At 43.4% G+C, this 22,256-nt stretch overlaps 1 protein-coding gene across 1 annotated transcript in view; it reads right to left on the bottom strand.

Annotated features, from left to right (window-relative positions):
- Positions 1-20,659, bottom strand: part of ZEB1 (zinc finger E-box binding homeobox 1) — a 100,779-nt gene extending 80,120 nt beyond the window's left edge. Inside the window, exon 1 of the mRNA XM_072329101.1 lies at positions 20,537-20,659. Within this exon, the coding sequence (XP_072185202.1) occupies positions 20,537-20,594 (58 nt within the window). The 5' untranslated portion in view covers positions 20,595-20,659. The remainder of the gene's footprint in view (positions 1-20,536) is intronic.
- Positions 20,660-22,256: the final 1,597 nt, after the last annotated feature.

Raw genomic sequence — 22,256 nt, 5'->3', positions numbered from 1 at the left:
CTAGGATAAGATCAAACTGGCATTAAAACTAAATAAATCTTAATTAGATATTACAATAACAGACATTTCACTGCTATTTTATTCTTTTTCTGACCAATACAACCATACATCTGTCTAGTACTTATAAGCAAGTATCAAGAGAGCTCAAATCATGTACCAGTTTCACTCACATATGGTGGAATTTTTCCAGAGTTTTGCTATGATGTAAAATAGTGAAGAAAAAAAAAAAAAAAAAAAAAAAAAAAAAAAAAAAAGTGGCATATAACATTAGTATGCAGATAGTCTAAATACAGCTCACTAGAGTAATGGAATTTTAAGTTGTTGCAGTCATCAACATGATACAAAACTAAGCCTGCAAGGAAAACACTGCACTGAGTATATTCATCTGTAAACAGGTTTGGGACAGTCACAAACAAAAATGCAAGATCTAAAGGAGCAGAGAAGGGCAGGTTGGGATGGGAAGTGGGAGGGTGAACAAGCAGGAGAAAACACTACAACAAACCACACTGCTCAGCCTGAGATACTGAGCAAAATCATCTTGACAGTGTTTAACAAAGAGACTAAACTTATTCCTTAGAGCAGCCAAATTTGTTCATTACAGCAAGTTCCCGGGAATTGCTTTCCTGAAATAGTTATTAGCAGCCCTAAGCAGGCTGGAGGCTGGAAACTTCCCTGACATAGACACACAATTTCAAAGGACAAAGCTAACAGGCAAAGAAAGCTACTACCAAAACTCTGCCAGGCTGCCTTCCAACTCAAAGACCTGTCCTGCCCTTCTGCCAGCAGCTGCCTCCTCAACAGCACACACAGCTTAGGTGGCCATAGCCCCAGTCCTCAGATGTTTCATTTCAGGAGCACTGAGCTGCACTGGCGCCTGTTAATCACAGCTCATAGCCGGGCTGCCAGCTGCAAGGTCGAGGGCTCTGTTCAGTCGCTGCTATGCTAGGTGCTGACACCACAGCCAGGCCCAGGCCTGCTCACCCAGAGGTGGCCTCAGCCCTCCGCTCCACCCAAAACAAAGCAGCTCATCTGCCAGCCTATGGAAAAGGGGCTTAAATCCAAAATCAGGGTGCTGAGCAAAGCCAAGTATATTTATTTTCAAGCATGGCAAAGGATTTATTTATTTATTTATTTTTTTAAGTGCTTACCCACCGAGACAAAGAAAAGTAAAAGGAGAGATGCATGGAAGAAACTGAAGGCAACTGAAGATTTAGCACAGAAGAAAGTTTCCAGGTCTAGTTTAAAGAAGAAGAAGCACACAAACATTTTCAAAATCAGTCTTACTAGACTGAATTAAGAAAAAAAAAAATAATCTTGTTGCTTAATGTTGTTTTTAAGCTCTAAAATTAAAAAGGCCAAGTTACCTCCTTCCTTGGATTTTTTTTTTTAAGAAACAATGAACAATTCCACTTAGAAATATATATATTTATATGCATATATTTTAAAGTAAACAGAAAAGCCCCGAGGAAGCACACGTGTAAATTGGAAAATACTGGTTAAGTGTCAGATTAGAAAAAGCTCACCCCCACAGGTGTGGTTTGTGCTTTTTCTTCCCCCATGCAGAAATGCTCAGCTGTTCCGGGCTGTCTCTGAATGTGCAAGGTAAATCTAGACAAGCTGAAAACCCACAAGTTGGAGAGAAATTTCCCACAAGCCCTGTGTGAAAGACTGCCTCCTTATATGAGTCTTTCAATAGTGCTTTTCTTCTGAAACAAAGTGCAATGAGGTACAGCGGACAAACGGTAAAGGTAACTGGGCCTTTTGTCATCTGGCTCCTCCACCCACTCGTGCTTTGTGGCACAATAGCTCATTTACTGATTCGGATTACACCAGCTCCATGCAGAAACAATCCTTTTTTTTGTGAAGAGAATCTACCACAGGAGTAAAATCTAAAAATACTGCAAAAAAGCCCATAACAACAGTTTAGTAGAACTCTTCAATTCTTCCCTTTGAGACAAAGGCTTCCCCACACTGATTGTGTGATAAAAGACTTAGTCACTCCTTTCTTGAGTATGACTAACAACTTGCAAGAGGCAAAAATACGTACGTACCCTACAGTAAGCTATATTAAGCCTTTCATCTCTAAAAATACAAAGATCATTTGCGTTGAAGCAGAAGTAGTTGCAGTATAAAAATCCATGATATCTCCCCTCCCCATCTCCACTGAGGAGAACAAAGCAGGATACGATATAGATCTGTGTCTGCACGTGTTATCCAAGAGGAGCTGTACATGTTTGTTTACATCAGCCAATAGGTGCAGCAGCCACAGAATAGCTGCGCTCAGAACAAATAGTGGATCACATGGATCAACCAGCAGCCTGCCCAGTCAGCCATACATTAATGCGAGTAAATCATAGGAGACCGGCTGGGCTGTTGGGAAAGTCTGGAAGAAAAGATGGATAGCCTACCTACACTCTACTTGCACTTTCACCTCAGAGAAAATAGTTACTCCATCCCCCACAAGCCACTATAATAGAATAAAGATAAACGCAGGGATTACGCCAAGTTGACCCCAGGCTTTGTTCTTCCCCTCCAAGCACATTCAGTGAAAAGGTCTAAACACACATCTGATTTGACAAGCATTCAGATTCACAAAGAACGTGGGGAAAGTGAAATCATACTTGGGGCCTTCACGGGTCCCTGTGTCAAAGGTCATTTAGCAGTATTTCAGCTGCTGCTTGCTAAGGTTTAAAATGAACTAGTTTAAACCCCCACTGCAACAGACACTGACATATAGTTTGTGCCAGCCAAGAATATCTCATAGCATGTTTAGCAAAGCTTAGTTCACAGACGATATGATTTCTTAAACATTTAAACCTCACAACAGGCACCAACTCATCTCCACAACATTCTCCAGAAGAGATGAGTAGTTTTCATTTTTAGCCAGATTCCTGTTGTCAAATCACATAATTAATCTGCAGAATATTGAATTATTATTATTAGAAAGAGGGTCTGAACAAAGCACTTACAGTTTCCACCTTTACAAAACTATGTGGGTTTCTTGTCATCGTGTTGTTGGTTTTTCAAGCTACCTAAAAATTGATCAGTCAATTCAAGTATTTAAAAATGAATAAATAAAATCACATTTGTATTACTTAACCAGAGAGCACAATTCTATTTAATAGCTTGTCACTGATTTTCTCTGTTTATCAAATATCAGCCTTTGAGCATTCATTAGGGATGTTTAAAGATATAAGTTAGAAAGTAATTTTCAACTGGACAGCTTCAGGGCTAACAGGAATGGGGCAGTAGCAACTGAAAACCTGCTGAGAAACAGCAGTGCAGGAAAACAAATGTATTCTCTCCAAGCTTTTGTGAAGCATGCTCTAGGCTCTGAGCTACTGACTGAGAAAGCTGCAAGGCTCTCACCCCAAAACACATCAGAGCAGAGCAAAGAGATTATTCGTACTACAGATGAGGAGTTCCGCTACCTAAGAAACAGTTTCTGAGGCAAAGCTTTCTTTAAACAAAACATATGCCTTTATGCATTGCATATAACAGCCTGCCCACAGCAACACACGGTAGCATAAGACTTCTTTACCTGAGGTAATCTCAGACCTCCCTATTACAGAAGGTGGTTTCACATAAGGAAGCAGGTTTGCCATAGCTGGCAAACAGACAGGTTTCTGACTTAGTTAGGAACCCAAATTTCCCTAGACTTCAATGATGCCAGATGTTGAAGGGCAATGTCCCCTACCACTACCCTTAGCCCCATGCTGAGGCATTAAATGCACCTGCCAAAAGGAAGGCTCTGAATCTTGAGGTTTCCAAACGCACAGGATTTGGTAGCACCTCACACAGAACCCACAACCAGCTGCTTCTCAAGCAAACAGCAGGACAGCACGTGTTTATAGCAGGATGTGCTCCATTAGCTGAGATGAATGTTGCATTATGTTCCTTTAGCTCACGCAGTCAAGCATCAATTTCAATAATCTTTGGGCAGAAGACATAACCTTCCTCTTTTTGTCAAATGAGAAAAAACAAACTTAAGGAAGCAGAAAGAAAAAGCAAGCTTTGTGCTAAGGAAATAGATCCTCATGAACACCCAGACATCCAGTAGGAGTCGATCTACACCCTTTCCCCATGAATAGGAAACCAATTTGAATAGAAAACTTATGTAATCTTAAAATGGATTGTTTTGTTCTAGGGCCTTCATGCCTAAATGGAAGCCCGTATGTAACAAGCTTTCCATGAGTGTTGCACTTGCTGCAGAAATGGAGAAAAATGTTAAAAATAAGGATATACTTCTAAAAAGCCTGAAAAAGGAGACTAACAAATCCTGGTCCTTCCTTACATGATGCCACTAGGATGACAACACAGACATCATGAGGCAAGACAGGCCTCATATCTCTCCAAATCCCTTCCGTCCCCCGGTGAGAACAAAGCACATGGCTTTTCTAATGACTGCCAGATCAAGTTCAGGACATTATGAAAATCCCTCCTGTTCTATCATGCTGTGCAAGTGAACAGATTCATCATGTTGGTGTAGTGGCTGACTAGTTTTAAAATATTCTGAGTTCCGTAGGCTGCAAGATGGTTTAAGAACCAGGGAGGTACAGAAGAGGGAGATTTAATGCAAAATAGCATCACAAGTATTGATCAGACATCACAAATAGCATCTGAAGCAGGAATATCAAGATGTTTTGTTTGTGTGGTTTTCCAGAGCACCTTTACAAGAAGAAAGAAGTCCAAGGATAAGCAACGAACAAATCTAAAAACTTTTGGAGGTGACAAGTGCCTCCTGAAGCAGTCTGACACTCCTTGTTTTCATGCAGTACAGGCTGGTGTGCTGTGGACTACATTTCAGTCTTTGCAAGTTCAATAAAGGGTTCCTGGTGACAACATACCAAGTACTGAAGTATGCTGCAGAATTCACATAAGTCCTGTAAACTACACGAATTGTTTCAAGAAATCTAAACCACCTATTATTACGGCAGAGAGATCATAAGCCTTATTTAAGCTCAAAAGCTTTGTTCCCTTGTTTTCTGTTGTGTTCCCCTGCAACCTCTCCCCTCCCCTTTCCTGAAATAGCCTTGGGAGAGAAGCAGAGAAAAAGAAAGGGGATCAGAATGTACCGTAGCTCTGTGCATCTTCAAGTTTTCCTTTCAGTCCAGCAAGAAAAAAGATTTGAAGGATAAGTTAGTCTGTACACAGACAAATTCCTTTCGCATCATTTCCATAATTCATGGACTTTTTGCATAGCTGCAACTGGTAAGTATTTTGCTCCCACAGACATTAAGAAAACCCATCACATGCTTCTAGAACAACCATTTGAGATGCCTTTAGATCTCAAGCAGATCTCCATGACACAGGCACAGGAACACAAGTACGTGCTTTTAGGGCAGCAAGTATAGGTGATGTGGATTTGGATTTCCTCTACTGCCTAAAATGACACAAACAAATGCTCAGAAAGTGAACCAAGCCTGGAGGGTCACATTTCTGACTGCGTCTGGCAGCAGCTACCTCGGCTTCAGAGCAGACTGTCTCCTGGCAAGCCCCAGGATGGCCTCATTAACAGGAAGCATCTTCCTGGCAAAACAGCACAGAGTATGACTTAAGTTACCAGAACTCATGGCTGAAAGACAGGGAGCACTAATGAATTTCTTTGAGTTCTTGGTAACCTGGATAAAACAGCATAAGAGCTCACAACCACACCTAGGAAGTCTTTAGCTTCTCATAAGAACCACTGCTATAGGATAAAAATGTGAAAGCCTCATGTTTGTCTGAATCACATTCACCTACATACAGAAAGGAGACCCCACCAAACTGGAGTCACTGGGGCTCACACAAGCCCTATGACACACAGTAAAGGTAAAAACAAAGAATATCAGTTAGATGACACAAACAACCAATGAACCACCAACAACAAACCAGTATCTCAACCAAAGCAGAAGACTTCTCAGGAATAAAAGAAAGAGATTCATTCTTAATCTGTGAGTCTGAAGAGAAGTGGGCACTTCAGGTCTAAATAAAGCTACAAACTACATCCTTGAGTGTTGCACAAGTCTCACGGTGCTGAAAAGTGTTGAAGCTAAAGACCCCTAGGTGTGGTTGTGAACTCTCATGTTGTGAACACTTAGCTTCACAGAAGCCAAAAGGGATCTGATTTCCCCAAAATTCAATTTTGAACAGATGCTTTAGAGCCAAAAATGGCTGGGAAGAACATTTAATGAAAAGGTAGAAGAGTACCTCATACCTTAATCAAATCTAGGACCTGTAGACTAGTGTTCAGAAGCAGATGACCCATCCAAGAAGTGTAATTGCACTCCACCCAGCGTTAGTGACAGCTTTTCTCCTGCATTTACTACGCTCCTGTTCTAAACCCACAACCAGAGAAACACTAGTGATGTCTCTGACTCCTCTGAAAAAATCCAGCTAATAGTAACCACACAGGGTGACTGTATTGTAGAGGTACCAAAGACGAAACAGTAATGCATCTATTTTACAGGCATGAAGATTTGAGTAGTTGGACCACAAGAAAATATTAATTAGTGCACCTGAATACTGACATTGGAAGTGACAGTAGGTAGGCTGGGATTTTAGTTATTCCCTGCACAGTGGAGATCAAGAAAGAACAATCCGACTGGAAAATACACATTTACCTTCTCCATAAGGACTAGCTCCCAAGATCTCATTACTATATAGCAAATAAGATTAAAATCACTGTTTTACAAGGGTTGCTCCAAAAGTAATGCCTCCCATTTTATTACATTGGCTCATGACATAAGAGGCAGGTATTGGTGGTACAGCAGTAGAGGCTGGACCTTCCCATCAATATTCTGTTCCATGTTGTTGCTGTGTGACAGATGCCAGCAGAGGGACAGTCTGACAAAAATGATATCAGACACGGAAGCGCATATTAAGCAGAAGTGTGAAACTGAATTCCTCCATTAGGAGAAAATAACACCCGTTGGCATTCATCAAGGCTCACTGAATATTGGTGGAGACCCACCAGTGGATGAGAGCACAGTGAGGCACTGGGTGATACATTTCAGCGACCTCCACTGGTGCAAGTTTTTTCTGATTTTATATGCAAGCATTGCATGCTGTCTCTTCCCCTTCCCCCTCCCTCCACCCCATTGCTGGCAAAAAATATGCACAACTAATGGTGATGACTATGTTGTAAGATAGCATTCTGTAGCTGAGAATTTGTTCTGTCAAACAGCGTTAATTCGCTCTTAGTGACTGCTGTCATTCCCATGGAATGACATAAGAGGCATTATTTTTGGAGCAACCTAAGCAGCTCTTATCAGAGGGGTACAGAACACCCAGAACCTAAGAAATTTATCTACATCAGTCATAGTCCATATTCAACTACAAATGACACCTGCCAGTACAGCCTGCTACCTACAAAGAATACATACAACAGTTCAAGCGGGACATCGGCCTCCAAACCTTAACTAGGGACCAACAGCCCTTAATCATAAAACCTGATGTGTTAACAGCAGTACATTTGTCAATAGGAAAGGTGAGGGCTGGCCACTGGGATTTCACATACAGAAGTGGAATGGAAAAAAGCAAGGTATGAAAGTCTAACAGTAAGAACGATTTAACAGGGAAAAACAAAAAGAAAACAGAACAAAACTGACATGAAGAAATATGTGGTGTGTGGTAGGACTTCATTCTAGCAATGCTTTTTTAAATACATGACTAGTGCAGATGAGGTTGTGTAAGTGCTTATTTCCCAACTAGCAGGTACAGACTCTCAAACATTCCTTGCTGCAGAGAATGTCTGAAAGGGACATCTGGCAGTGGTCCACAGCTTGGCCAGACAGCCTGACACACCATATCACTTACTGCACATTAAGGGCACAACGTTAAGGAACGAGATGACTGTTTTCTCCCTACTCTATATAAAGCCCATCACAAAACTTCTGGAATGCTTTGAATAATTTAGAATGAAGAGGCTTTAAGCAGATCCTTTCATACATACCAGTTTTCATAGACAGTACGTTAACCAGCCACTCCAATGTTGCAGCCTAAACACTAGGAAATTGGGGCTAAACTATCTGCCAATGAAATAACTTTCTTTTCTATAACCTAAAAACCTTTTGGACATCAAGAACCATATTTCCTACTTCTCCATGTGACTGGGTTGAGCTTTCAACTGCTTTACTGTTGTCCCCAGTATTCTGTAACTTTCCCCAGTCTGTCCTGAAAAGCTGGCACAGCTCAGTGTCACAGTTGTGTCAAGCTAGGTCAGCCCAAGGCAGCAATACCTTTCTCAGTTGGACATGTGATTCTGAAAGACAAAAACAGTTCTAGAGTTTCCATTCATATTCATTAATGCATTAGGGAAGTTGCATTTATGCACAACACTGCTTTCAGAAATGCCAACTAAATCACAGATGCCAAAGGATTTGCAAGATACGTAGTTATCCCAGCCCCCTGTAACCGATACCATTCTTGCATTTTAACTGAAAAGCCAGCATCACCCACCAGCAAACTGTCCACAAGGGGCTACAACAACTTCACTGCCCACGGCCCATCACAGCAGTCACAGAAACACGCAGAGGAGAAACCCCGCAGATCCCTGAATAAACTGGCCTGGAATTTATTGTAGTTGTCTCCATCTACAGACTATCCAACGTTAGAGATAGATAACTAAGCTTTTGTTTCAACACCATCTTCCTTCATAAGCAGCTAGAACACACAGCGCTATGAAAAGCTCACGTGATCATAGAAATTACTTGGAGTTGTGAAGTAAAAATGTACTTTCTGCAAACGAATGCTGCTGTGATATAATCCCTCTTAAATTCACCCCCAGTTTGTGAAGTTTTTCCAAAGGACACAAACCATGGAACATACATCCAGAACAGTCACAGGGAGATTGGGCAGAAGCTGGCAGAACACAAAGTAACACAAAGGTTATTCAACCAGTGTTGAATAGGGACACAAGTTATAATTTGTACATTCTATTGCTATAGGTATTTGTTCTCAGGTTGCACCCACAGTCACATACTGAATAGACCTCAATCAGCAAGACAGACTGAAGAAAAAAAGTCAAAGTCTTAAAAACTTAAGAATTTAAGGACAAGTTTTTCCAGTTTTAACAACTGTTCTACGCTCTGTGTACTCAATTATTTTTATGTTAGTTTGGCAGATCACGTTCACCAGAAGTTGTTCTTTTATTGACAACAGAGAATCTTCCTTAATTGCTCAGGGAGAAAGAAAATATAAATGAAAGCAGTACACTTTTTTTTATTAAATGTAGAGCAGCTCTCAGGGCTGGAACGTCACAGCATCCAGAACATCATCTTGAGAATTGTAATTGGGAGTTAGAAGGGCAACAGCAGCCACTACAGCTTATGCATACAGGAAACTGTAGAAAATACATCATTTACTTTAACAGCATATTCTCAGAGCAGGTAAGTGTAGCTGTCAAAACCCTGATAGGATTCCTTGATATTTTTCATGCTACTGTGCTCCTGCACACAGACGTGTACCTCTGCTCTCTCCAGCTCACTACAGTTTTATTGTTTACATCCTCCTCCAACATCTGGATTCCCTCTGTCTCAGCCAGCCCAGTATCCTTCAGATCTGTATTAGCACATCTTCCAGAAGACTTAAACTTAACACACTTCTGCAGGGCAGATTAGATAATCTGTAACTAATCAAAACACTAGAAATAAAGATTAACAAGACAGGAGAAGGAAGACACCTGCACACTGAAAATGAAACTGAACTGTCACACTCCTACAGCCCAGCCTTCCCCCACGTGTACACACCAAGCAGTACATCATCCACTTGCTCATCAGTATTTTCCTGCTGGAAGGATCTTCAGCACCAGTCTGTAAAGCACCTAGGAATACTTTTGACAGCTGAAAAAATTAAGTTTATTTTACACCCGTTAACGTGATCATAAACCAAAGGCTATTCTCCTCAACTCCCCACTACAGATATCCTCCATGGCAGCCTTGTCATTTTTTGCTTTCTAATGGACTCATTTTATTGTACGCAAGAAGCCCCAGGCATTCTGTGCAGCCTATTACTCTTTGCTACCCACATTCAGATGGCTAATCTGCTATCAGCCAGGAGCTTGACAGACAAAAGGAAGGGCAGGAAAACAGCACACATGGCTGCACAAGCGCACACACTTCAGCTGCAAAATACTTCGACGGCAGAGTCCAGGAGCAACAAGACATTGGACTGCTTCTGTGGGCAAATGAGGATGTATGAATTCTCTATAGACAGATGAGCTGAGGAGACAAAAATAAAGTTGAAGTAGAATGCCTTTTAAGACACATGAAGGCACACGCTTCGAAGTACATCTTAACTTGAAAAAGTCACAAATACCTTTATTCCAAGGACTTGCTTTACAGCAACTTCAGCATGCTTACAAATACTGGTTATAATTAGGAAGATTAAATAAGTGCTATATATAAGCAATAGTAAATGGCTAGAACAAGACATTGGACAAGTCCTCAATTTTATCACTTCTGCTTTCTTACTGCTTGAAAGATAACTCAACTTATTTAAATAATGGTTAATCTCCCTATATCCAAATTACATTTATATACCAAGCACATAATTTTACTACCTTTGTTTTCACACACCAATTAGCTTTCTCTTTCCCCGCTTTTAAAGCTGGAATAAGTTAAATGGAGAAAACTTGGAATTTCACACCAAAATGAAGAAAACACTCTGATAACTGATAGGTTCTTAAGTTCCCAGCTCTCTTCTCCTTTATGAATGGATGCATCCCAGCAGAATCAAAGGAAGCATTGGTAAAAGAATACTGGAATATTTCTGGAGAATGAGATCTACAGATGATGGTTTGCACCTTGTAAGAACAGTCAGGATCATAAAGACCTCGACATGCAACAGGTTTGATCAACTGGGTTTAGTCATATGCTTCATAATTTGGAAACTGAAGTTCTCACACTTGGCTCACAGCAAGCCTGCTGCTAGCCTTGCTGGTTACACATTCAGGTATCAGTCTGGTTCGTCATTCCCAGCTATGCAGATGGATGTCTGAAGGTATGCTTTATCACACATGGGGAAACGTGGAGAACTATGGCATGTTACACTGCATTCTGTCAGGGGAACTATCCTCCTTTCCCATGCTACAACTACCAATTCATGTTGCTTCTTGTTTCTATTTAACTTTTTCCACCTTTGGGCTCCCAGAAAGTTGACCGCAGCTTATTAACCGATTCCAGCTCAGCTTTATTATTAGTTAGAGATATATTTAGAGTTTTAGTAATACAGTACGTCAGTCAACTTTAAGATCTGCAAGAAACACAAGATAAGACTTATCACAAAAAAGCATAAATAGTCACAGACTTTTGCACAGATTAGTCTCCATGCTTTATAGTATCATTGCTGAATTTACCTTGTGTTACTACAGGGAGCATTCAAGCCAGACTAATAGATTGAGGTACTGGATATAATGTACATACGAATGTGAAAAGAAATTCCTATTGCAAACAGATTCACTCTCAGCACTCAGAACAGCTAGAATGTATCAAAATGTTGTTAATACAAGTGACCCAAAGTGCTGCTATCTAAAGGACAAGTCTGGCAGAAACAGAGTTGTCTTGTTGCCTTCCAGTCAAAAAAAGCTCTGAACTCCTGCACAGGGCAAGCCCCAGGGAAGGGAACTTCCTCACTTCTGCAGCACCTTCAACCCTGGTGGTACTCTGCAGTCTTATCTTTCCCTCCCACATGTACAAGGTAAGAATAAAAAAAAATATGCTGTATTTGCATATGTAATTATGGTCTAGTTCCACCATGAGCTAAAAATTACTGGAAGTTGAAAACAGATATGCATGATGACCACACCTTAGCTTTCAAATGAAAATGCTTTGCAAGGAAGGGGAAGGGACAGCAGCAGGAAAGGAAGCCAGTCATTACAACGCCAAGCCTGCTTCAAAGTCCTTGCTCACCACCTCATGCCCCTTGAGGAGCTCACTGTACCTAGGTCCTTCCTGAAAACAACACTCTAAGAACAAGCCTGCTAGTACAAGTACACAACTCGCAATCCCAATAGTTGTTTGGTAAATACTAGAAACAAAGCAATGACATGCAAAACAAGAGGGAAGATTAAACATGCTACAGATTCTGAATCCTATGTCCTTTTCCCAGCCTAGAACTTGACTGGACTGACACTATAAATCATTCTGGAGCATAAGCAAAACAAGGAGATGGAACGAGATGCAGGAAGAAGGAAAATTTGATGTATGCCTGAAAGGACAAGGCAAAAAATCCTCAAAATGCGGAGGGAAAAAAAAAAAAAAAAACAAAAAAAAACTGTTCAACTACATGTGCAAGTAGAAAAAAGAACAACTCATCTCCCTTATGTTTGCAGACATTTTTCCACTTAACATTACATACTGGCAGTGAGGGGAGTTGTTAGAAACAACAAACAAGAAAACTCAATCTTTGGGTCAAAGACATTAGTTTAGGAAAAAGCAGCCTAAGCCCCATAATTAAGGTATTATTTGCTGTTCCTTAGCTCACACTTTTTCAGACAGAATAGATTTCCCCAGGCCTTTTCCAATCATGCCACATTTGTGATGTTTTGTAATTTCATTTTGCTTTCTCCCATAGATGCTCTGCAGACAGATGTCTCTACAAAACAGCAAATTGCCCTCAGTATCTGTCAGTTGTCTGTCAGAATAAGAATGTTGGCTGAAAGAATGAAAATGTTTCATATCACAGTAACTGAAGGTACTATCTAGTATCACTGACCCAAGCACTGTTTGATCCTAATAAGGCCAGGCAGACTGGTTCATAGGTAAAAAGTCCTCAACCACATCAGATTCTTAACTCCTTTAGTTCAAGTATTGCCCATAGATGTCTCTCAGGAGCATGGCACAAAGCCAGCATTAGAATGTATTTGCCTCTGGTGCTCTTGCTGGCTCCTCAGCATAGCTCCTATACGGGACTCAAGAAAAGAGAAAAAAGCCACAAAGGCACGTAGGAAGAGAGGATATCTGCATCGAATCCAACACACATACAAAATATGTACTTAAGAGGCAGTAAGAGTAGTTTCTTTTTCTTCTGATACACTTTACACCATTCTCTCATGACAAAATCATGAGCTCCTTAGTGCTTAAAGTAGTTTCACAAGTACTTCTGCTCAAGGACTGATAATAGTACCTGGACACCCTAACTGGATAGGATGGAGTTTGATCTCAGCACAGAATCGAATTTCTTCTTCATTCTTTCATGATTGAGACTATGAAAAATGCAGAAGAATGCACTGATCATTGCATGTGTTCATCTGCTCTACATAATTCTCCAAAATAAGATAGATACATGGAGACACTGAAGACAAGGGAGATACTACTGAACAGAAAGCAAGCATTTGTAATGAAAACAAAGGATGCCAGTTTTCAGGTTTTAACCTTTGGGTGACAGCAGTTGTTAACCAGACTGCTTTGCAACAACAGGAGTAAAGTCCTCACATTCAGAAATTGTGGCAGCTGGGAATGACAGCTGAAAAAGAGAGAGCTGAAACAGACTGCTTGCAAATAGCACTGACTTCCTAAGGATGAGAAAGCATATTTTCAGTTAATTTCTGTTGCTCTTTAAATAAACAAAGTTAAAAGATAATGTTACCTACATGCCAGTAATGGTATCATAAACCAGCTCTATATCTATAAGAGATAAAGTTGTGGGTTTTTTTTGTTTTTTAAATGAAAACAAAAAACCAAAAAAAAAATCGAACCAAACACACACAAAAAATGCAACTCTATTAGGGTTTCCTCAGGGGACAGACCTGCAAGCCTAAAGGACCCTGGTTAACACGTTTAGCACTAACCAACTGAAACATTTGAATCATTGCCCAGCTGCTCCATATGTAAAGATCCAACCTTAACAGGTTTCTTGTTTCTGCTCTACCACCTACCCTCACAGGATGTGAAAGGAAGCTGTCATGCAAGACATTTGCACAAGAAATCGGATGTACAGGCACAGTTACTGAGAAGACTTTGTACATTTATTTTTACTACCTGAAAGGCAATGACATGATGGTGATGAAGACAGTATTTTTCTCAAGAACACTGATACGGATTTGTAAAGCCATGCTGTGTTTAACTGTGGTCAGTATTTTATGAGTCTCACCACTGAGTGTGCTTTCCATTCTCCTGAACTATCAACACAACTTTTTCTGATCTACACAAAAAAGAGCCAAATTAATTAAGTAAACACACTGCGACTCATCACAAGAGGAGAGCTTAAAGTAAGCCCACTCTGTCTTTATAAGAGGAAGGCAAGCATACACCTTCCCTCCTTACCACGTGCTCTCTGCCTTGCCCACATAGCCCTGTCCACTTACACCCGTATCTTGTTGCTCTATGGAGAGTTCCTTCACACAGCATTGCCCTGAACAAGAATAGTCCCAGCCAAAACCTACCTATGGCAGTGTCCTGTAACCACAACACATGCTGGTAAGACTGCAGCCCACCCAATCACTTCCCCACAAGCTCTTTGGGCAGGAAGCAAACCCTACTCAGGCCTCTCTCCAATGCATCTCTGCTTGGTGGCAGCAACCTCTGCAACCAACTATAGCAGTAGGAAACATGGACTTGGCATGGGTTTGCTCTAACAAATAGGCTTTTTAAGTCTGACATTTAGGTGCCTTGGGGAGAAACTTATTTTAAGGAGGAGTTCCGAAAGCCTGGCAAGCATTTTCAAATGTTTGAAATAACAGCCACATGCTATGACTCTGTTAGTTATCACTGCCCCAACAAAACCAGAATCTGGACAAGTTGTCAGCCCAGATGTTAACCTCCCAGGAAGCAGCCTTCTGAACACCCCACACATCAGAGTAGGGATTCTGATTTTAACAGCATAGGTCTTAAGTTAATTCCCTCCTGTTTTGTTTTACATTTGTCCACCTGCACATCATTCAACTCAAATTAAGAATACAAAAAACAAAAAAAAAAGCAACTGAAACACTCAAAATACAAATTCTAATTCACTGGCACATCATTAGCGACGCTTTGTAATCCATGTGAATATCTCTTAATGTCACTTTAGAATGACTACAGAGAAGTGAGTTTTGCACATTGTCTCTTGCTCATTTTAAGTACAAGCATTTCAGGACAATAAATATGAAAAAGTTTAAATACTTAAACTGAAAGTAACAGTAACTGGTAAACATTTAAGACTCTCTAAGGCTCTAGATCAAGCCACATGCAAGTGTAGTCCCAAGAATTGAAAATGGACTGAGATGCAGTCTTGCCATAGACTTCCTGTGTGACCTCGGGTAAGTCACTTGAGACTTCAGTTCTTAAAAACAACAGCCCTCTTGTAGCTGCCAGAACGAAGCACCAATGTTTCTGAGACCATAGCTGCAAGCCAGATCCTGCTGCTCCACCAGAACTGGGAAGATCCTTTTGAAAAACCTAAGTAGGAACTCGGGAAGAAAGCCGTCCTCTTTGATATTAGGCACTTAATGTTCATCCAGAGCTGTACATGGCAAACTGGTACAAAAATCTTCACAAAGCAAGAATTTGGTTAACATTTCACACACGTATAAAACAAGAGCTTAAAAACCATCATAGGTAGAATCCCTCAGACACCCACAGATGCAGCATGCAGTGCTAAGTACTGGCTTTACAGTCAACAAAGCACACCACACACTCATCCACTTGCAATATCAATTAGCTAGATTTTTGAAGTGACTGTAAACAGCTAATGAGTTAAAGACAGCAAATTCACATTTTTGGTAAACAATGGCTTAGTTTATAAGCACAGCTCCTTTATAGCCATTTGGCCACATAGCACAGTTCCAGCAGCTTTCCCCGTCCTAGAGAACAGTTGCTAAAAAATAAAAAAAAAACACAACAAGTTATAAAAGCACAATCCAAGCTTCACAGAACCAGGCCTTACTTCTTAGACACAGTAATACAGTCCCATGCACACGAGAAATCCTTGCCATCTCTCACTGGCATTTTAAATCTTACAAAATGCAGACTTCCACATGAGGAAAGGCATCACATGGGTATTTTCACTTTAGGTCACTCCTGCCTCTCTCTTTCACTACCCTACACTGTAAAACTTCAGTAATACGCTACAGGATGAGTCCCAAATAGCCCCTTGCTTGCAGTTGGAAAGGAGGCATAGCATAGAGCTCATATCTCTCTGCACTGTCAGGATAAGAGCTTGGTGGCACGGCCAAGGCCTAACAGTAGAGGAGCACTGTTGACAGCAGCAGCCCTGTTAAAGGCCCAGGGCCGAGGCCTAGCCCCAGAGCAGAGCTGCTGACAGCAATGGACCCAGTACAGGCCCGGGGCCGAGGCCTAACCCCAGAGCAGTGCTGCTGACAGCAACGGCTGGTCACAGGCCCAGGGCAGGCAGCAGGAAGAATGTCTGCTACAGTATGAGGCTTTCCACAGAGCACTTTAGCTGAATTCACAAGCCAAATCCTCAGACTTTTAACTCAAAAACTAATCTGAATGATCTATGATTTGTAAGGCCATGTGCCAACTGAAAGTTTCATCTACTTACTACTTCCCTTATCTGCTGCTTCAGCAGTATATTTACCATAGTCCTGTAAGCAAGGAAAAGTGTTTGAGACAGCTAATCGCCTCAAAAATCAAACCTGTTTCAGGTAGCCAATCACCTTAAACAACTGCTCCACAACCACTAAAATAACAAGCACTAATCGCTGAGAGAAAAAAATGAAAAGATACAACACTTAAGTGTATTCCCTTACATTTCAGTAGCCAAAATAGAAACAGAACTATTGCTGGTTCATATGAGAGAAGACTTCCTTTGTTTCAAACAGTTAATTTGGTTGTCCATATAGATCTGTTCACTGTGCTTGGAATTTTAACTTGGGCTGCATTCTTCAACTCTCCAAAGGCTAATTTAAATTAATGCTGGAGTGTTTGGAGGGGGGAGGCAAGAGAAGCAAAGCACAGTGAGGAGTGCTGCATCCCCAGCATCACCAAGACCTGACATCCAGCCAGCAGCTGTCACCTTGCAGTTAGCAGAAACACACCGTGCCTGTAGCTTATCCAAAGGCACTGAAGGGCTTCTTACACACGGCAGCTTCGCAAAATAAATAAATAAAATTATGTGATTATATAATAGAAAATAAGAGGGGGAAAAAAAAATAAAAAGAACTGTGAAGCAACTAAAAACAGCACTCTAACAAATCAGCCTACACAACATTTTATTAACTTACTGTTACCAGGAGGGAGAGAAAAAACAAACAAAAACCCTGCCTCATGCTTTCTTCTACCCATCAGTTGAGTTTGGGAGTTAAATTTACTCAGTTCCACCTATCCTTCTCCTTACTGCTGAAAATGCATACGAAGAACTGAAGGTATATTTACAGCAGTTTCAGTACAACATGAAAGGCTGATAACATCTTTTTACAGTGTCTAGTAAGAGAAGCTCCTAAGGTTCTACTTTTATCAGTAATACTGAAGAACAAGATGTACTATTTTTAGTTTTGCTTTTTAATAAGAATTAGGACAATATTAATATAATAGAATTGTTGAGAAAGCAACTAAACTGATCCTGCAAGCCTGTTTTTACTAGAATAAAAACAGGAAATAAATACAATATCAGCAAAAGTTTAAGTGTGCACAGTACTAGCAGAGCGTGACAGTGCAGATGACTGGTAAAATCTCATCCCTCTTTTCTCCTCCCACTTCTTCTATTAAAAAAAAAGGGGGAGAAGGTGAATAGGAAAAGAAACTCCCAACCAGCACTACGTTCCTGCTTTATCAGAATGTTGCTGTTATCTTAACACTTCACTGCTTCAGAGCAGCAGACGTTTCCATGTACTGGACAGAAGTAAGGACAGTGACGCAGAATAGTTTTCCACAGGTATGAGAGCTGCTGGATCCTGTTGCTTTAAGGCTTTAATGGTAGCACCAGTCACAGCTCTTCTGCAGATCTGCCGTGGTGGTCAATAAAGAAGGTAGTACAGGGACCAGCTCTACGGTTCAGAACAGATTGTCTTTCCATACCAGTTAGTGCATCAGGATGGCAGCCATAAGTTCTGGCTCTCAAATGCAGAGACAAAAAGAAACAAAGTTAACATAGCTATTCTCATACCATAAAGTTTGTTATCAGGTAAGCAGAAGGAAAGTTTGCAGTATGCTAACGATGCCATAGCCCAGTGTTAATTGGCACATCGGATACAAAGAATGACTGCCCTCTAATAGGGTCCCACTTGGTGCAAAAGAAAGAATAAAAGATGACTGGAACAGCACAACACTGATTTAGTGCACACTATAAACAAAACCGGTTCTGAAGCATCCCCTGTGCATCAAGCTTGGATTAACAGAAGATGCTAATCCGTAAGAGCAAAGTGCATTTAGAGATCTGGAAGAAAAAAAAATACGCCTCACACCTATTTCAAAGGTTAAAGGGTTAACATTTGTAGAGCTGTTTTCTTTAGTAAACATTTGCAAGTCAAACATAAACCCACTGCTGAGAAATCTCTATTATCCAGAATCTATTATCTAACCGATCCTGATGCTTCAATGCACAATGACTGAAGTTGGTTTTAATTTCTCAAAAAAAAAAAAAAAAAAAAGGAACCAGAAACAGCCTAAACCAAGACAGATTCTACGCAGCAGAACTACTCAGTAAAGATCCAAAGGCATTCTGTAATAAAAAGGGTGCAATTATGAGGTCCGAAAGTGACGAAGATGAAAGATACCTGGAACAGCACCACGTCTCCTACACCTTTTGTTTTCCACGAGCAACACACACTGCAGACAAAACGTTTGGTGCTTAAGCAGCCTCAAATCTGTTTTTCTAATATTAAGCACAAAGGAAAAACACTGACAGCAAGCGTGGTAAATAAATCCCTCCCTGGAGAACGAGAGCAGCAGGCAGGAGGGGGCTGACATGCATGCGGGAAAAAACTAAACACCATCTTTTTTTTCTACCTGCACAAGTTGCCATTTGCTGCAGCAATCGGGAATCTCTTTTCTCCCATTGATTTCAACAGCTACGCTTCCAGAGAATTTCCCTCTCGAGTCATCTGTTGATACGCTTTAAGAGCGCGCTATCCGTAGCAGTGGACCTCTAAGAGAAAAATCCATTTGCTTTCCTGTTCAGGTAAACATGTTTACAGCTCCTGCACAGACGCTGGGTGGTTCAGGCTCACATGTCACACACATGTCGTCAGCAGCGAGAAAAGCCCCTTTTTCTGATCAGCAACATTTGAAATAAGGTAAAGAGAGAAGCACTTTCCAAACTTACCTTTCACGGAGCCAAATCATGAGGGAAATACAAATATTTAAACAGGAGCATGGAATTCATAACGCGATCATGTCAACAAAAACACTCGTTATAAAATGCGCACAGCAAAAATAAGAGCCCACGAGTTCAAAGCGACCCGAGGAGCCCGCCAGACCCAGACAGGCCACGGCATATGGGCGCTTCACACCCAGTGTGGCTGGGATCGCATAGGAGGCACCAGCGGTGCCTCTGGTGCATTTCAGAGCGCGTCCGCTGCGCACGAAAACATCTCGGATCGCAGGCGAGAGCCTTCCTATCTGTGACCCTGCACAGGAAATGCCACATAAAACCCAAAATTGCCAAGGAAGGTTACAAAACCTCCCGCTGCACACCCCGTTACGCAGAGCCGAGACGGCAACTTGACTACTTCTCTATTTTCCAGAAGATAAGTACAGAGTGGGTGTTCGGAGCGTTTACTCCCCCAGCCGTGTACCTTTAACACGTATCTTAAAGTAACGCATGAACTCAAAAAAGAAAAAAAGAAAAAAAAAGAAAGAAAAAAAAAAGAAAAAGAAAAGCCACAGCAACCCTTAAGTCTGAAACGTAAATGTAATTCCTTATATAGACTGCAGCAGTGGTCACGCAGCTGAGAGTAGCGGGGGCCCCCGTCCGGGCCGCCGCCACCCCGCCCGAGCCGGGCAGGTACCGCGCCGGGAAGGGGGGGGGAAGAGGCAGCAAACTTCGCCGCCCTCCGCAGCCCTCCCGGCCCGGCTGCGGGGAGCGCGGGGCTGCGGCAGGAAGGCGGCCCCCCCGCGGCAGCAACAGGGCCCCCCGGAAAGAGAAACGTAAATAAACCGAGGGCAGAGGAAAAAAAATAAATAAAATAATAATAATAAAGTGGAATTAAATGAACCAGAGCCGACCGGGGGCGAGGAGCCGCTCCGCGAGGGGGGAACGGCGGGGCTCGGGCAGCGCGGGGCACGGCACAGCGCCGGATCCCGCCCCCGGGTCCCGCAGGTACCAAGTTCGGAGTTGGCGCTGCCGGGGCCGGCCGCTCCCCCGGCGCCCTGCGCTCCCCGCCCGGCACGGCACGGAACGGCACGGAACGGCACGGCGCTGCCCGGGGCCGCGGTCCCGCTGCGGGCAGGGCAGGCGGGAGGCAGCGCCTAACGGTCCCGGCCGGGCGGCACCGCTAGGCGGAGGAGGGCGCCAGGTAGCGGATATAACGGTGCGGGGCGAGCCCGCTGCCGGCGGGGAGCGGCGGGGAAATTACTTTCTACTTCTCCCCACCTTCCCCCCGCCGCGCTCCCGGCGGCCCGACCCGGCCCGCGGCCTCCGGCCCGCCCCGCTGCCCGCCGCCCCGCCGCTCACTGACCGTTGTTGCGCCTCGGGTTCGCCTGCTTCCTGCGCTTACACCTGGGGCCATCCGCCATGATCCTCTCGCTTGTGTCTAAATGCTCCAGTCACCTCCTCCCCCGCCCTCCCCCGCCCGCCCTCCCCTCCCCCCCGGACCTGGTTTACGACACTGGGTGGTTTTACTTTTACATCACCTTCCTACACCTAGTGCTCGGCCGGAACCTTGTTGCCAGGGGAGACCGGCGCTTTACGGCAGCGCGTTTGAACGGCGGCGGGGGAAAAGGCGCTGCCCCAGGTACCGGGCGCGGGGCCGGACGGGGCGCTCCGGCGTCGGGGGGCGCGGGACGGGCCGGGGGGAGGAAGGGCGCCGGGGGCGGACGGGGGGCCCCGCGGTCAGCGGCGCGGAACGAAGGGGAGCTCCGCACGGAGCGGCAGGTATCCCCAGCCCGGCGGGGAGCGGCGCTGCCCGGTGCTGCCCGCGGCCCGGCGGGGCCCCAGGAAGCCGTTGTGTCCGTGGGCTGCAGCAGCAGCAGCGTGACCGAGGGAGCTGAGCCTGCCCCGCTGCTCCGCGCTGACGGACCTCACCTGCGGCACTGCGCCCGGATGCGGAGTCCGTAGTGCGGGAGACACGCGGAGCTGTCGGAGTGCAAACCGAGGAGGGACACCAAAATGACCGAGGGAATGAAACGCCGCTCCTGCCAGGACGGGCTGGGAGAGCTGAGCAGCCTGGGGGGGAGAAGGCGCCGGGGGGAGCTGAGAGTGGCCTGTCAGTATCTCCAGGGGGCTGTAAGAAAGAAGGGGACAGACTTTTTAGCAGGGTCTGCTGTAGCTGGACAAGGGGGAAGTGGTTTCAAACTAAAAGATTTAGACTGGATGTAGGGGAAAGTCTTTTACAGTCAGGGTGGAGAGGCACTGGCACAGGGTGCCCAGAGAGGTGTTCGGTGCCACGTCCCTGGAGACACCCAAAGTCAGGCTGGATGGGGCTCTGAGCACCTGATGGAGCTGTAGGTGTCCCTGTTCACTGCAGGGGGTGGGACCTGGTGGCCTTTACAGGTCCCTTCCAACTGAAATGATTCTCTGGTTCTATGCTTGTACTTTTTATTTCTTCTTGTGTTTCCTTTAGGCAATAAAATAATTTGGTATGTTTGAATTTGTCTCCAGGCTTTTTTATCTTCTTTCTTCTTATTATTATTCGTGTCTTGCTACATTTACAATTCTATGCTTGTGGGCAATTCTTTTATCCAAATAAATTAAATTTCATTGAAAGCAATTTTCTTAGTAGGATCCCTTTAATAAGTGTTTGGTGCACTGCTATATATGAGACCTTGGCTTTCCTGTGCTGCATTCCTGCACCATGCCACCAATGTGTCCCCTCATCTCACAGAGGCAGCACAGCACATCTCCAGATCAGAGCTAGTCAGTGCCAGCAGCACGCAGCAATGCCTGCATCGAGAGCTTCCCCAGAGCTCAGCACAATCAGAAGTGCCTGGATCGGAGGGGCCAGTAGGGATGAAGAGGATAGAGTTAGGTCAGGATCCAAAGGGATTTTTTTCTAAGTCATCAGTTTACAGGGCTAAGTGATTTGTTTACAGTCTAACCAAATTTGAAGGTATTTGTTCAGTGGTTTTGCATATCTGTCTCCAGCGGGTGTGAATTGGCTGTTGACTTCACTGCCTGGGAGTGCTTAAGGAAGGGTGACAAATCAAACAGTGCAAAGTGTTCCCAGGGACTAACAGAAG

This window comes from Excalfactoria chinensis, chromosome 2 (assembly GCF_039878825.1).
Source record: "Excalfactoria chinensis isolate bCotChi1 chromosome 2, bCotChi1.hap2, whole genome shotgun sequence".
Lineage (NCBI taxonomy): Eukaryota > Metazoa > Chordata > Aves > Galliformes > Phasianidae > Excalfactoria > Excalfactoria chinensis.
This window is presented reverse-complemented; position numbering and strand designations above follow the sequence as displayed.